This window comes from Jaculus jaculus, chromosome 9 (assembly GCF_020740685.1).
Source record: "Jaculus jaculus isolate mJacJac1 chromosome 9, mJacJac1.mat.Y.cur, whole genome shotgun sequence".
NCBI lineage: Eukaryota > Metazoa > Chordata > Mammalia > Rodentia > Dipodidae > Jaculus > Jaculus jaculus.
In genome coordinates, this window is record NC_059110.1 from 122,128,103 (window position 1) to 122,144,038 (window position 15,936).

The window sequence follows — 15,936 nt, forward strand, 5'->3', positions numbered from 1 at the left end:
CCGGGGTAGACAAGAGCTAAATGACTGCTCATTCATACAGGAAGACAAGTGCCCCGGTGCAGCCTGGGAGTGGGAAGAGAGGAGGAACAGGCCAGGGCAGAAGCGCTAACAAGGACACCCTTGCTTCCGGGGCTTCTGGCATGGACGCAGAGGGAGTTTGAATTTACTTGCTGCGCTGTGCAGTGGCCGGAAGCCCCCACCCTCGATACGACCCCTTCCCAGGGGGTGGCTCGCAGCCCTCTGGGCAGAGGGGTTGAGAGGATCAGGGTGGCCTTCCCACCAGGTCAGCGTAGGGAGATGGGGAGGCCAAAGATGAGACACTGGGTTAATCTGCAGAAGCAAGAGCTAACTGAGGAGACAGAGGCTCATCCCCTGCCCCCCCCCCTCTCTTTCTCTCTTTCTCTTTCTCTCTTACACACACACTTCAGAATCTCTGGAGACATTTGGGATTTGGGAACTGCATTCTTAGGCAGAATTAAACCAATGCTTAACAATGTCAACAGAAGGAGTGGTCCCCGAAGACCAGGGGATTTAGGGACAGGCAGGGGTTTCACTAGCACCTGACTGAGACGCCCTCATCTTCCTACAGCAAGCTCGCTTCCCCAGCTCCTGGGCTCAGAAGCAGCTCTCACCTTCTACAGATGCCCCCAAGGCATAGCACCCACACTTCCCCATCACCCTTTCTGCTCAGCAACCAGCCAGAGACAAAGCTGGACATGTATTCCCAGGAGGGAAGCAGGCCTTCCCTAAATGACATGATCTCAGATGCCACCGTCACCACCACCCCAGCGACTGTCAGCAGAGCAAACTGACATGATTTCCCCTGAGTCACTAGTTGCCTGCTCTTGCCAGCTGAATTGAAATATATTTACTGTGAGGCCCCAGCACCACGTCTGGAGTTCACACTCATACTCACTCACACTCACGCCCCTTGTATGTCCATACAAATAAGGAAAGCTGGGGCACAGATACAAATGGATCCCATATTTAGAGATGAGGTGGTCTTTTGTTTTGTTTTGCTTTTTTTTTTCTTTTGTTTTTGTTTTTGTTTTTCAAGGTAGGTTCTCACTCTAGCTCAGGCTGACCTGGAATTCACTGTCTCAGGGTGGCCTCGAATGCTCAGAGATCCTCCTACCTCTGCCTCCTGAGTGCTAGGATTAAAGGCGTGTGCCACCACGCCAGGCTTTGTTTTGCTTTTCGAGGTAGGCTTTTGCTCTAGCCCGGGTGACCTGGAATTCACTATGTAATCTCAGGCTGCCCTCAGACTCACAGCGACCCTCCTACCTCTGCCTCCCAGGTGCTAGGATTAAAGGCATGAGCCACCACACCTGGTGAGATGTGGCATTTTTTTAAATTTTTATTTATTTATTTGAGAGCGACAGACACAGAGAGAAAAACAGATAGAGGGAAAGAGAGAATGGGCGCGTCAGGGCTTCCAGCCTCTGCAAACGAACTCCAGATGCATGCGCCCCCTTGTGCATCTGGCTAACGTGGGACCTGGGGAACCAAGCCTCGAACCGGGGTCCTTAGGCTTCACAGGCAAGCGCTTAACCGCTAAGCCATCTCTCCAGCCCAGATGCGGCATTTTTTAAAGCATTTTTTCCTTTTTGTGTGTGAGAGAGAAAGGGGAGTGGAGAGAATTGGTGTGTCAGGGCCTCCAGCCACTACAGTTGAACTCCAGATGCATGTGGCCCCTTGTGTGCATGTACAACACTGCACACTTGCGTCCCTGTGCGGCTGGCTTTTGTGGGACCTGGAGAGTCAAACTTGAGTCCTTAGGCTTCACAGGCAAGCGTCTTAACCACTAAGCTATCTCTCCAGCCCAAGATGAGGCATTTTTATTACCTGCTGAGAACATCTAGGTCCAGCCCCTCCCCAGATGCCCTCTCTGTGGCTCTCTGTCTCTCCCTCTAGTCCTGTCCCTACCCCTTACCTCTGGCTCCCAGAACTGGATCAAGCCTCCACCCGCCAGAGAACAGAGACCTCCTCACACTTAGGGGAAGGGCTGATCCTGGCATTCACATGACTGGGGAATGAGCACAGCTTTCTCTCTGCACAGTGCAGCTGCGACTACGGAGCGCCAGGGCTGCAGAGGCCAGGACAGGCCCCAGGGGAATGGATGAGCCTCTTCCTTAGCATCCCCCACCCCCAGACCCAGGCTGCAAAAGAGCTTCCCCAGAGCTATGAACAGGGCCTGAAGCACCCATTGACTGTGTTTAACCCCTTGGCCTGGAGCCTGAGTAGTCCAGCCAGGCAACAGAGGCAGCTGAACCCAGGAATGTAGCCTGGGGGCTTTCCAGAGGAAACCCCCACCCCACACTTCTGCAAGATCAGCTCCCGTCAACCAGCTCAGATGCAGCGTCACAGGGAGAGGGCAAAGGCCTTCTTATGAAGAGACAGAAGGAGGGACTGGGCAGTGCCTTGCTACCTGGAGAGGGAAGGGGAGACACCCAAAGCAGCCCCGCCCCGCAGCCCACTCAGCCCCGCTCTACTCCGGAATCTCTCTAGCAAATCAGGAGACATCTGTCACACTGTAGCCCCAAACTAGAGCACGCTTTCATGAAATGTAAGCTGGCCCAGGGAAAGTGGGTCTCCTAGTGGCCATAGCAGGCTAGGCCAGGGCTCCCCTCTGCCCTGGGAAAGCCCCTTTCTGGCCTGTGCCTGACCACACTGTCCACCCAAGAGGCCTCACTTCCCGCAGCCAAGCAAAGCTGGTTTCCATCTATACTCAGACTGTTCTGATGACCAATGCATGGATTCCGCCCCCCCCGCCCCACATAAACGAAAGGACCTCAGTGGACTTCCTTCTTCTGAGTCTACTCCCTGAAGAATGTGGATTACCCGATACCCTGACAATGACCACCATGCCCAGTAGCCCTCCAAGACCAGGTTAGCTCTGACCTGCCAGCACCCTGTGCCTCTCAGGTGGATTCGATGCCACTGCTGGGGTTAGTTCAAGACGGGGCCCAGCCATATGAATGACCAGGATTTATTTTCCTTTTTTTTTTTTTTTTTTTTTTTTTTTGAGGTAGGGTTTCACTCTAGCCCAGGCTGACCTGAAATTTACTATGTAGTCTCAGGGTGGCCTCGAACTCATGGCGATCCTCCTACCTCCGCTTCCCAATTGCTGGGATTAAAGGCGTGCGCCACCACGGCCAACTCAGGATCAGGATTTTAAGCCCCTCATGCACATAGCTCTCCGGACCTAACACCCTTGCCTTGGGTCCATCCAAGCAAATTAGCTTAAAAGCACCAAGACCTAAACTGACTCAGGGTCCTCTCACCAGGGTTCCTCCAGGCCTCCTCCTTGTCTGCCTTCTCCCACTCCTGACTTCAGTATTGGATTCCAGGTACTCCGCTTCCAGCCCAGGGGCTCAGGACATAGAGAACAGGCTTTGACCTGCATGAGCTCAGTTTGCAAACTGATCTACAATGCGTGGAGACCCAGGAGGTCTCCTCCTTCCTTGCCCATGTGAGGTCACCAAAGATCACACGCCAGAATGGTCAGAGCCTCCACCCTTCAGCATCTCCCATGTAAAGACCACAGCACTTCCATGGGCTTGCCTTAGCGCCTTTCCCTGCAACACCCCCTTCCCAGACTCTGCGCATGGGTTGAGAATGGGGGAGTCCTCTCTCGGGCGCTGCTCAGGCCCCTGCACACACCGCATTTTCACACATGCTCACAACCACCCCGAGGAAGTGGGGCTCTCCTCTCACTCAGCAGAGGGGAGCCAGAGGCTCAGACACTGAAGGAGGCGCCTGCACGTCGGAGGCAGGGCTAGTCAGCTTACCCTCAGCTGAAATGGCTCGTAAGTGTGAGCTTGCTTCTTAGAGCTTCTGCCGGTTTAAAGACGCACACGCTAAGCCAAAGGAGTGAGTCAGGTAATGGCTACCAGATGGCACAATAAGTACCACTCAGAGCACACACTCCAGCTGACAAGCTATGCCACCCGGGATGCCAACAGTCCTTGTCGCCGAGAACAAAGGAGCCAGGCAGTTGAGCCCTGTAAGTTCAAGAAGGGGGGTTTCCAAGAGAGGCTCCCCAGAGGGACCGGGGCCATCTCACAAAGCTAAGTAGCTCTGGGACTTGGTTTGCCTCAGTTTCCCCTCTACTTCATGCTTCTTCTTCCTACCTTTGACCCAAAGAAGCCTGGTGGCACAGTGGGTATGCCCGAGCTGTTGGCTCCTGGCAGCCTTATACGTAGGATAGGCAGGGGCAGGGGCAGTGCCCAGCTTCAGGATTCGGACTCCCAGCTTGCCCCATTCATGTCCTGTGGCAGCCAACCATGCCAGAGAGTTTCCACGTTGGCACTGGATCATTCACTCCAACCTCTGGAAAGGCTTTGCATGCTCCCTGTTGGTGACTTCAGTGACCTGACCAGTGGCACATGGCTAGGAAGCAGAGATGCAAACCCGGCTGGCTCCCCAAAGCCCTCACTCCGCACCTCCACTTTACCTGTGCAAGCACAGTATGCAGCAGGGACAGGGAAGCACTGGAAGAAACCAAGTTCCTGACAGCTCAGGGAGGAGCCAGGCAAGTCTGTTGTAATATAAGTCATATCGGTGAGCTGTAATGTACTGTTACAGCTTGTTGAGAGCTGACTCTGGGGACAGGGTAACCCCTCCCCTAATCTCAGACCTAAGCACGTTTATAGCCCAAGGATTAAAATCACTGTGCTCTAAGAATCGCTAGGAGGTAAGCCATTTCCCAGGCTGTCAGGCGCTCATACACACACACACACACACACACACACACACACACATATACACGAACAATCTTAAGACTTGAGCAGAGGTCACTATTGTTTATCCCAGGATATAAAAATGTCTGGAGCTGAAGAAATGGCTTAGCAGTTAAGGCATTTGCCTGCAAAGCCAAAGGACCCAGGTCCAATTCCCCACGACTCATAAACCAGATGCACGAGGAGGCACACACATCTGGAGTTTGTCTGCAGTGGCTGGAGGCCCTGGCACGCCCACTCTCTCTCCCTCTCTCTCTCTGTCAAGTAAATGAATAAAAATTTTTAAAATATCTGTTGTGGGGCTGGGGAGATGGCTCAGCCGTTAAAGGCGCTTGCTTACAAAGCCTGCTGGCCACGGTTTTGATTTCCCAGGACCCACCGAAAGCCAGACAGATAAACAAAGTAACGCATTGTCTGGAGTTAGTTTGTACCAGCAAGAGGCCCGTGGGGTGGGGGGCATACTTTGTTGCTTTGTCTCTCTCTCTCTCTCTAATAATAAAAAAAGTTTTACATGGCTGTGGTGAGAACAACTAATTGAAAGTCTTGCCCAAGGAGAAGACTGTCTGCCCAGGACCCCCTTTACCAATTGATGACTCCAGCCAACTGTCTTTACAAGGCTGCCCTGGGCGTTTCTGCTGGATGATGGTAAAGGCCCCGTGTGACGCTCTGTTAATTATCTGCTGCTTTCCTTCGCTCCTTGCGCGCTTCAGCAGGGCTCACCAGTCACCCTTTCCCAGTGCTGTTCAGTGCCCAGCTTGATGGCATACCCTTTATCTGCTACACGCCGTTTCATCCTTTACTTCTGATTGCTCACTCAAAACCAAAAGTACATCTACCATAGGTTCTTTTTCCAGATGTAACTCTGTGGCATGCCTGTCCCTCACCACAGCCTTGCAAGGGCCAAAGACACGAAAGAAGTGTGTCTCAAAGAATCTGATACCATCTTCAAAGATGTCGCTTCGGGCATGCCCATGAGAGAAATAACACAAAAGGCTCCCCTGACATCTTAGAGACCCTGGCTCTCAGACCTTCTCCTTGGCCTGACAATCCTGGTCCAAGGAATTCCTGGTGGCACTGGCAGGACCAGAGCCCACGCAGCATGCAAGGGCACAGCCCCAGATACCTTCTGTACGGATGGTGAAGGGCGAGTCCCCAGGGCGCCGGGCAGAGAACTGGCCTCCCAGAGATGTCATCAGGAAGCAGAGGGTGAAGAAGCCAGTGCCGAGCACGAACAGCCTGCGGGGGAGAGGACAGGTCAGCGGGGCAGACCAGGGACACGGTGCCCACTGCCACCTCGGATTGCCACCTTAAGCCGCCCTGAGAATGAACGAATGAGGGCTCGAGAGATGGCTCAGCAGTGAGCATGCTTGCCTGCAAAGCCTAATGATCCGACTTCGATTTCCCCAGTAGCCACATAAAGCCAGATGCACAAACTGGTGCATGCATCTGGAGTTTTGTCTGCAGCGGCTGGAGGCCCTGGTGTGCCCGTTATCCCTCATGTCTCTGTCTCTTTCTCTCTCTCCGTTTGTAAATAAATAAAATATTTTTAAATTTTATTTATTTGAGAGGGTGAGACAGAGGCAGGGAGGGGGGGCACATAAGGGTCTCCAGTCACTGCAAATGAACTCCAGACACATGCACCACCTTGTACATTTGGCTTTATGTGGGTGCTGGGAAATCAAACGGGGGTGCTCAGGTTTTGCAGGCAAGCGTCTTAACCATTGAGCCATCTCTCCAGCCAAATAAGATTCTTTTTCAAATATATTTTAGTTATTTATTTATTTGAGAGAGATAAGGAGGCAGAGAGAGAATGGGAGCACCAGGGCCTCCACTGCAAACTCCAGATACATGCGTTACCTTGTGCATCTGGCTTATGTGAGTCCTGGAGAATTGAACTGGGATCATTTGGCTTTGGCAGGCAAACTCCTTAACAGCTAAGCCATCTCTCCAGCCTAAAATAATCTTTTAAAAGTATATTTAAAGATTTTTAAAAAAAAGAGTGAATGAAGGAGGGGCCTGGGGAGATGGCTCCGCAGTTAAAAGTGCTTGCTTGCAAAACCTGCTAAGTTTAATTCCCCAGTACCCAAGTAAAGCCAGATACATAAAGTGGTACATGCACCTGGAATTTATTTTCAGAGAAAAAAGGTCATGGTGTGCCCATTCTCCTTCTCTCTCTCTCTCTCTCTCTCTCTCTCTCTCTCTCTCTCTCTCACACACACACACACACACACACATACACACACACACACACACACACACAAATTTAAAATAAAATTTAAGAAGAAGTGAAGCTGAGTATGGTAGCTCATGCCTTTAATCCCAACACTTGGATAGCAGAGGTAGGAACATCACTGTGTGTTCAAAGGCCAGGCTGGGACTACAGAGTGAGTTCCAAGTCAGCCTGGGCTACAGTGAGACCCTACCTTAAAATAAAATACAATCAAATAAAATAAATAGAAAAAGAACAAGAATGAGTGAATAGAATGATCATGATAGCACACACTGTAATCCCAGCATATGGAAGGTAGAGGCATGAAGATCAGGTGTTCAAGGTCATCCTTGGCTACACACAGGATTTAAGTCAGTCTGAGCAACGTGAGACTCCCGTCTCAAAACAATGAATGAAAGAGAAACCAGGGGTGGATGGAAGAATGAAAACCCAGTGCTGAGCTCAGAGCCCAGGAGGCTCCCACCTCCATGACACAAAAAAACTGGCCACGTAGCAAAATCTGAACCAAAAGTCTATACATTTAAGGTTGAAATCTGGGCAAGGAATAGCCTCACTTGGAGTGTCATGTCCTCAAGGTGTGATGCCCAGACCAGCAGCACACCTGAGAATCATTAAAACTCGGGGCTCTGGCCAGGCGTGGTGGTGCACATCTTTAATCCCAGCACTCAGGAGGCAGAGGTAGGAGGATCACCAAGAGTTCCAGGTCACCCTGAGACTACATAGTGAATTCCACGTCAGCCTGAGCTAGAGTGAGACCCTACCACAAAAAACAAAAAGAAAGAGAGAGAGAGGAAGGGAGGGAAGGAGGAAGGAAGGGAGGAAGGAAGGAAGGAAGGAAGGAGAGGGAGGGAGGAAGGGAGGAAGGGAGGGAGGGAGGAAAGAGGGAGGGAGGCAGGCTCTGGGGCTAGGGAATGTGGCTCAGAGGTAAAGTGCTTGCGTAGCATGCACTGGATCCTAGATTCAATCACGTCTCTGGGAGGGAGGAGGGAGGGGAGGACAGAGGGACATGCTGGGGCTCCCAAACCCAGAACTACTATGTGGGGCTCCAGGACGGGGCAGGAAAATTGCTTTAACAAGCTCCCCAGATGACTCTGATCCTCGAGTCACCCACACTAATGGGTGAGAACCACAAGTACAGATGGAACAGCAGGGCTGGATGCCAGCCCAGGGGCAAGTAATTGGTCCAGCCGAGACCCACCTGGACCCCATCAATCACCCTCAGCACTTGTGTACACAGGTCTTGCCACCCCCACCATCCGTCATGAGCTCGCTGTGACCCCCTTGTCTGTGTCCACAGAGGAGGGTGCCTTGTGCCCTCATCACGACTATGTGATATGTTCTCAAGACAGCTACGCACAGCCCTCTTACTGCGCCCACTTTCCCCGACATATTTCTCCACCGAGCATACACACACTGGCTTGCCAGCCTGTACCACTGACAGCAGGGCACACTTACACTGGGTACAGAGTCACCTGGGTGTGTGAGCTGTTTTACACAGGGTGAGAGAACTGGCCAAAATATGTCATTCGGTCTCTCAACATACATAGTTACTGATTATCTAAAAAGGTGCCAAACACTGGGGTAGCCCAAAGTGACAGCAGAAAACCAGGCCCAAAACCCCAAGCCCAGCCCCAGGTCCCTACAGCCTCAGTGCGTGGTCATTTGGGACAGGTAAATTGAGACTTGGAGCCAATCAGAGGACTTGAGCAGGCAGAGGTACACGGGAACACTCCTTCCCCGAGGTCAGGAACAGAAACTCCACCTGGCATAGGGCCAGGATGAACAAGGAGCGTCCCAAAGCCATGCCAGACACTTCCACCTCCACGCTGTCCCCAAGCCCAAGACTTGTTTGTGTCTTCACGCAAGACTTACTTTATACGTTTTAATCTTCATTATTTGAAACTGGCAGAACAGTATTTAATTAAAATTTGGTCTATTAAAGAAAACACATAACTGCAGAAGAAAATTAAAAGCACAACAGAATTCTAAGCTGACAGAGATTTGGTCTGCAAGGGACAGCAGTGGCATGCAGAGTCCCCGGGGGTCCCCGGAGCTTCCTGGAAGCACCTCAAAAGTCAAGTCTCTGACGGAGGCAGGGGACCTACATGAGATACAACGGGAGATGACAAGAGACACTTCCCTTCACCTCACAGGAGCCAACCCCTCCCGAATTCCCCCAAGCCCAGGGTGAGGCTCAGATGTTGGGGTTCCCCAAATAGAATCAGGCTGGTCCCCAGGCAACAAGCCAAACAACAGTGCAGTGAGGGGCGACTGTCTCATGCCTAAGGGGACCCCAGGGAAAAGATCCCCAGCCACAGCCTCTTGCCCCTCAGCCACCACTCCAGCCACGGGGATTGTTTTCAGGGCCGGAGATGGAGTGCCTGCCAGGATCCAAAGTGCACCCAGACCAAAGTGTGGGTATCTCCAGTGCCCTGTTGCAGCATCTTTCTCTGCCAGTGCCCATGTCCAGAATACCCACCAAAAAACGAACAGCCGGGGGCCATTTATAGGGGAATCAAGTTCAAATGACTTCACCCTCCATGCATCCATCAGAGGAACATTTCAAGAGCCCCTGCAGAATAGAGGCTCTGCTGGAGACAGCATTCCCAGACCTCCCTAGAGGAAGAACAAAGTTGGGGGTGATGTAATCAGAGGCCTGCCTCCCTCCCATCTGAGGGGACTTGGAGAAGACGGCCTTGGTGGTTGAAGGTCCCTGGCGGCCTAGCTGGGGTGGATTAAACTCCATCCCCCATCCTATAAGAGCCCTGGGGGGCGGGGGGACAGGACGTGGCGGGAAGCCCCGTGGCGGGAAGCGAGCTCTGTCCATGGTGCTGGCGGCTGAGCCCCCGCCTATCATTCCAGGAAGGGTGGTCTGCAGGAAGGCCAATTTGGGGTGGGAGACCCACAAGAACCTTCTCAGTGTGTGGGACAAACTAGGGAGTCCAGAATCACCCAGGAGTAAGGGCCTTTCTAGATACACCTAGCGCTCAGACCTGCCCCCCTCAGCACCTTAGACCCAGGATTACTGGGAACCCCCTCCAAATGACCAGCTTAAAGCTCTGCCCACAGAGACAACACCACCCCCCCCCCCTCCCGACAGCTCACAGGCAGCCGCTATTGTCCCCAGAGGGTTCCTTCTTAGCCCTGCAGAACCAGCCCAAGTGCTGGTGGGAAGAAAAAACAGGTGGGCCACAGTCTCCCCTCCCCCAGCCATGTGAGCGCTGGAGGGGACCAGGAGGGACCAGGACTGGCTCCAGACCCTGGAGGAAAGGGGTTCAAACCCAGGCCCTCTGCAGTCCAAACCAAGGGCGCCTCGCCAGGAAATACCTGCCAGGGTGGACTTAGACTCCACGCTCTGCACACCGGGACCCCACCTGTGGCCTTGTCCGGAGTCCCGCCCTGGCTCTAGGGCCCGCCTGTCCACAAGCCCCGTGCACAGTGACAGTCCGTCCTGGCCTGACATCCAGGGGCCCCTCCCCCAATATGAAATTCGGCCCTGGCTCTGCTGGAGCCTGAGAAAAGAAACTACTCTGGGGTCCCCTTGGAGGGTGGGAAACGGGGACCAGTAAGTTCCAGTACACCCTCACTCCAATCTACCACCTTCTTTGCCCCCCTCCTGCTAAGACACTGAGAGGGAGGAGGCTGCACCTCCTCATGGGATGGGCACTCCACACTCCCGCTGAAAATGTCTCTGTTCTCGGAGACTCGCAGACTAGAAAGCCAGCTGAGGGTGTTCTCGACCCAACCTTGGGGACCCTTGGTCAGAGACAGGACTGTGCCCTACCAGAAAGAGGGGAAACCCATTAGGGGGGCAGGGGTTGAACTAGGCAGAGGGGGTGGGCCGGCCCACCTGGGAGCCCTCTTGGCAGGACAGAAGGGGTGCTAACTTTCTCTGTGAGATGGGGGGAAAACCTCGAGGGGCAAAAAAAAAAAAAAAAAGAGGCGTGTTAACTGAGACCACTTCGGGGCCCGGGACCTCATCCTCAGTATTTTCTGACCCCAAGGTAAACCTCCCCGAACCCAAACCAACTACAGACAGGTCCAGTATTGCACCCCTAACTCTGTTTTCCCAGCCCCACTGCCCCTCCTCGCAGAGGATACAAGCGCCAACCTTCTTAGCCACCAGGACTGGCACCCCCCCACACACACACACACACAAGGACCAACCTCGCCCCCTTTCCACCATGCGCCCCCCTCGGTATGGGGAGGAGGTCCTCCCTGCGCCAGCCAGGAAAGAACTTTACCGAAAGGGTCTCAGGGTGACCAGGCATCTTCTGACCATTATCTTCCCATCGGGGTTGACTGTGATCATTGTTCAAACTTGGGTGGGCCGGGTCGGGGCCTCGAACCCGTCGTGTGCCGAAGCTCGATCGGAGCGAGGCGGGTGGGGTGGAGGAGAGGATCAGTGGCGCGGCCTGGGCGCGCGGGTCAGGGGGACGGCTCGGCGGCGGCGGGAGGGCACCGGGCCGGGCGGTCGCTGCGTCTCCGCCCTCCCCGCTTCACATTTTGGGGTCCGGAAGGCGGCGCGCCCCCAGACCGCCGGCCGCGCGTCTGGCTGCTCGGGCTCTCTCGCGGGCTGCAGCGCGGGACGGCGCGGCGGCGGCGCGCACTCGGGCTCCCCGCCGAGGGCGCCTCATTCCCCGACCCCGCGCCTCCCTCGGAGCCCGCTACGGGCGGCCCCAGGCCCGCGCCCCGGCGCCCCGCGCCTCCGGGCCGCGCCGATCTGCAGCCCCGCAGCGCGCCGCGCCCATGGCTCTCGGGGAGGCCGCCGCGCGCGCCCGCCCGCCCGCCCGAGCCCGCTCTCCCGCTCGATCGCCCCGATGCCCGCGCCCCGATGCCCGGCGTCCGTCCGACCCCGGCGCCGCGCTACGCCCGGAACCGCCGCATTGTTTCCTCGCAGGCTGGGGCGGCCGAGCGGCGGCTGGGGCGGCCCGGGAGCTGCCGCGGCGCTTCCTCGGCGCGCGGGCGCCACCTCGTGGTCACGGCCCAGACGCGCGCCCTCGGCCTCAAAGCTGTCCCCCCGACCCGGCTGGCCACCCGTGGGTTCCCTGTGATTCTTCCCCCGACACACACACCCGCGCACGGGCCATGCCACCTGCTGGGGCTCCACCTATCTCAAGAGCCGAGGCTGTTTCTGCACGGGCAAAGCGCAAAGGAGGTACGAGCTGCAGGTGGAAGTGGGGGAACCCCTTCCTTCCCTCTGGGCATCAGGGCTCTCCCTTGGCCTTTTTCTTGCCACAACCAGGAACTTCTGCACCTGCCACTTCATGGCAGCTTTGATTTAGCTCAGCACCACTCACCCATCTTCTGTCCCTCCCTGCCTGAAACGTCCTCTGCTCTTTCTTTTCTTACTGGTCCCAGTATGATAAGCTGGGCCGGTGGCACTAGTGCCTTGAGGCAAATCAGGTCGCTAGCAGAGGGCCTGGGTGCTAGCCTCGGATCTCCCATTAACCACTGGGGGATGAAGTGTTCAAATCAAAGGAGTTCCCACTATACAGTGAGAGTAGCCAAAAGCTTGCAGAGGCTTCTCCTAACTCCAAAACCCATAGGCTGGGTTCTCCAGCATCTTTGAAGCTGCCCACCCACCCCTCACCGCCATTTCTTAGCTTTGGAGATTGTTGGAAGTCAGGTTCCTCAGAGCTGGTGCCACCCGGTTGGATGTTGAAGAAAGTGCTCTGGCTGAACAGGTGACTCGGTGGTTCACTGTGCTTGCTTGCAAAGCCTGGCCCTGGGGTTTGATTTTGATTCCCCGGCAACCATGTAAAGCCAGGTGCACAAAGTGGTGCATGTGTCTGGAGTCCCTTTGCAGTGGCCCGAGGCCCTGGCATTCTCGTACTCCCCACCCTCAAATAAATGTATATTTTAAATAAATGAATAAAAACCCATGCTGGGCTTGAGAGATGGCTCAGCCGCTAAAGGCAGTGCTGGCAGGGCCCTATCGACACAGCTGCAACTCCCCAGTACACACGTAAAGCCAGATGTACAAAGATGGCATGCATTTGGAGTTTGTTTGCAGTGGCAAGAGGTTCTGGCATGCCTTTTCTCTCTGTCAAAAAAAAAAAGTAAATAAGCCGGGCATGATGGCACACACCTTTAATCCCAGCACTCAGGAGGCAGAGGTAGGAGGATCGCCATGAGTTTGAGGCCACCCTGAGACTACACAGTGGATTCCAGGTCAGCCTGGGCTAGAGGAGACCCTACCTCAAAAAAAAAAAATTTTTTTTAATACCCTTACAACTATTCAACATGGAGGTCGATAAGCTGGAATTGATGTTTCAGAGAGCTGACTCTGATTTGGATTACATTCAATACAGGCTGGAGTATGAAATCAAGACTAGCCATCCTGACTCTGCAGGCGAGGGGCTCACTCTAGCTCAGGCTGACCTGTACACCACACTGAAGCTCTAGGCTGGACTTGAACTTGCAGCTATTCCATCTGAGCCTCTTCAGTCTGGGATTGTATGCATATGTCTTCAAACTTGGCTCTGCTATCACTACTGAAAGAAGACAAGAAAGCTGTGGCAGAACAGTTAACATCTTATGCCAGTCGTAATGAAGAAATGAGATTAAAGAAGGAAGCTCTAATAAAGATTATTTCCAAAGAAATTCAGCAAGATGGCCTAGTTAACACTTAATATCTGGAGAAGGGAGGCTGGTAAAGATGGTGGTTTGAGTAACAGAATCATTATGTCTTTCCTATCAGAGAAGAATATTAGCAGATATAATGTATGATACATGTATACATATAGTATATAATGACATGTACACAGTTTTGTCATTTAACTATTTTCTTTTTGTAAATTTGGGATAGATGTTTTGGCTTAATATAAAAGAATGTTTATGTACATTTCAGTCAGTGTGTGAATAAGCATGCTTTAGAAATTTAAGGTGAGAGCCAGGCATGGGGGCGCATGCCTTTAATCCCAGCACTTGGGAGGCAGAGGTAGGAGGATCGCCATGAGTTCAAGGCCACCCTGAGACTACAAGGTGAATTCCAGGTCAGTCTGGGCTAGAGTGAGACCCTACCTCAAAAAACCAAAAAAATTTAAAAAAAATTAAAAATAAAGAAATAAATAAAGAAATTTAAGGTGGGGTAAAATACTTACAATATATATTATAGGTATAAATTTTATTTTTTGAAATGGTTGGTTTTAAATGGAGTCACACTATTGGTATACTGCTAATATGTGATATGCAGTTTCACACAAATTCTAGCTAATGTAATTAAAATCCTTTTCTATGATAAAAAAAAATGCCCTTACTACACAAGCTCAGTGGCTTGAGTTCAGATCCCCAGAGCCCACATAAAGCCAAACACAAGTAGAGCTTGTGTCTGTGTTTCCAACGCTGCTGTGGCAATGGGAGGTGGAGACTGGAGAATCCCGGAGTCTGAGTCTGGCATTCCCAAAGGCACAACCAGAGAGATCCTGTCTCAAACGAGGAGGAAGCACGCACCAGCACCCTGAGGTTGTCCTCTGGCCTCCACAGGTGCTGGGACATGCACATGCCCACACACACACACACACACACACACACACACCAAATAAATAAATGAGAAAAAAAAAGTACCCACACTGGATCAAGACCAGACCTCAACAATGTACACACATGATACCCCATCCTCACTAGAGCGCACCCCTCCCAAAAAAAAAGTCTTGGGTACTCTCTACAAAGACAATCTGTGAGGACACCCCCATCCCAACTCAGGCAGTGATTTTTCAGCCTGCTTTGTGAAAGGCCTCCATTCTCTTCCATCTCACCCTGTCCCATCCCACCAGCCAGAGATCTCAGCAGCCGGCCCTGCCCCTGGGGCCTTTTCTCCGCAGGCAGCAGTGACTCATGCCTCCTCCTTTTCCTGTTCCTCCATCAACATTCACCTGTCCCCGGTTCCATTATCTCATTGCCTCGCTCCCTGCCAATGTGAAAATGGGTGATAAATTGGTGTTGGCGGATTCATGTGTTACCCCAGCTAGGTGACACATTTGCATGAAACAAGGACAGGCTGACCGTGCTTAGGCCAGCCGGCCATAGAGGAGTGAGGGATGGTGGCAGAGGAAATTGAGGTGCGCTGGCAGGCAGGCTGAGGAAGTGTTTGAGGGCAGCAGGGGTCTCTGCTACGCCTCTAAATCACATTTGTGCCTGGGAACCTCCATGTGTCACAAACTCCGGTGGTAATTTAATCCTTGGCTGTCAAGGCCAAAGCCCACGTGCACACTGAGGAATGAAATGCCCCTCTCACTCAGCTCCTCCCCCGACGAGCTCAGGGGAGTAGGGTTATGCCTGGCTGTCATTCTAGACCCAAGGGAAGGCATCCCCTGTGGGTAAGGCATGTGATCGCGTGAGAAGGTATGCCCATGTCTGGCCTGGGTTATCCGGGGGAGGGGGTGACCTACCCTCAGCCAGATGCCAGAATGTAGAGGGTGGAGCCAGGCATGGTGGCGCACGCCTTTAATCCCAGCACTCGGGAGGCAGAGGTAGGAGGATCGCCATGAGTTCAAGGCCACCCTGAGACTACATAGTGAATTCCAGGTCAGCCTGACCTAGAGTGAGACCCTACCTCAATAAAAAAAAAAAAAAAAAAGTAGTCTTGGGAGCCGGAGAGATGGCTCAGTGGTTAAGGTGCTTGCCTGCAAAGCCAAAGGACCCAGGTTTATTCCCCAGGACCCACATAAGACAGATACACAAGGGGATGCATGCATCTGGAGCTTGTTTGCAGTAGCTGGATGCCCTGGCGTGCCCATTCTCTCTATCTCCCTCTCTGCCTATTTCTCTCAAATAAATAAATAAAAATAAAAATATTAAAGTCTTGGGCTGGAGATTTGCTCAGTGCTTAAGGTACTTGCCTGTGAAGCCTAAGAACGCATGTTCGAATCTCCAGGCCCACATAGCCAGGCACAGTAATGCAAGCATGCAATATTACACATACGCACAAGAGGGTACATGTGCCTGGAGTTCATTCTCAGC

The 15,936-nt window shown here is 53.1% G+C and overlaps 1 protein-coding gene across 3 annotated transcripts in view; it reads right to left on the reverse strand.

Moving 5' to 3' along the window:
• Mgat5b (alpha-1,6-mannosylglycoprotein 6-beta-N-acetylglucosaminyltransferase B) overlaps window positions 1–11,418 on the reverse strand; it is an 82,784-nt gene extending 71,366 nt beyond the window's left edge. The window contains exons 1-2 of one of the 3 annotated variants that reach the window (XM_004655223.2): window positions 11,217–11,418; window positions 5,866–5,978 (exon numbers count right to left, since the gene is read on the reverse strand). In XM_004655223.2, coding sequence (XP_004655280.2) covers window positions 5,866–5,978; window positions 11,217–11,284 — 181 coding nt within the window. In that variant the 5' untranslated portion in view covers window positions 11,285–11,418. The remainder of the gene's footprint in view (window positions 1–5,865; window positions 5,979–11,216) is intronic. The other 2 variants (XM_045158764.1, XM_045158765.1) reach the window with 2 other exon arrangements.
• Window positions 11,419–15,936: the final 4,518 nt, after the last annotated feature.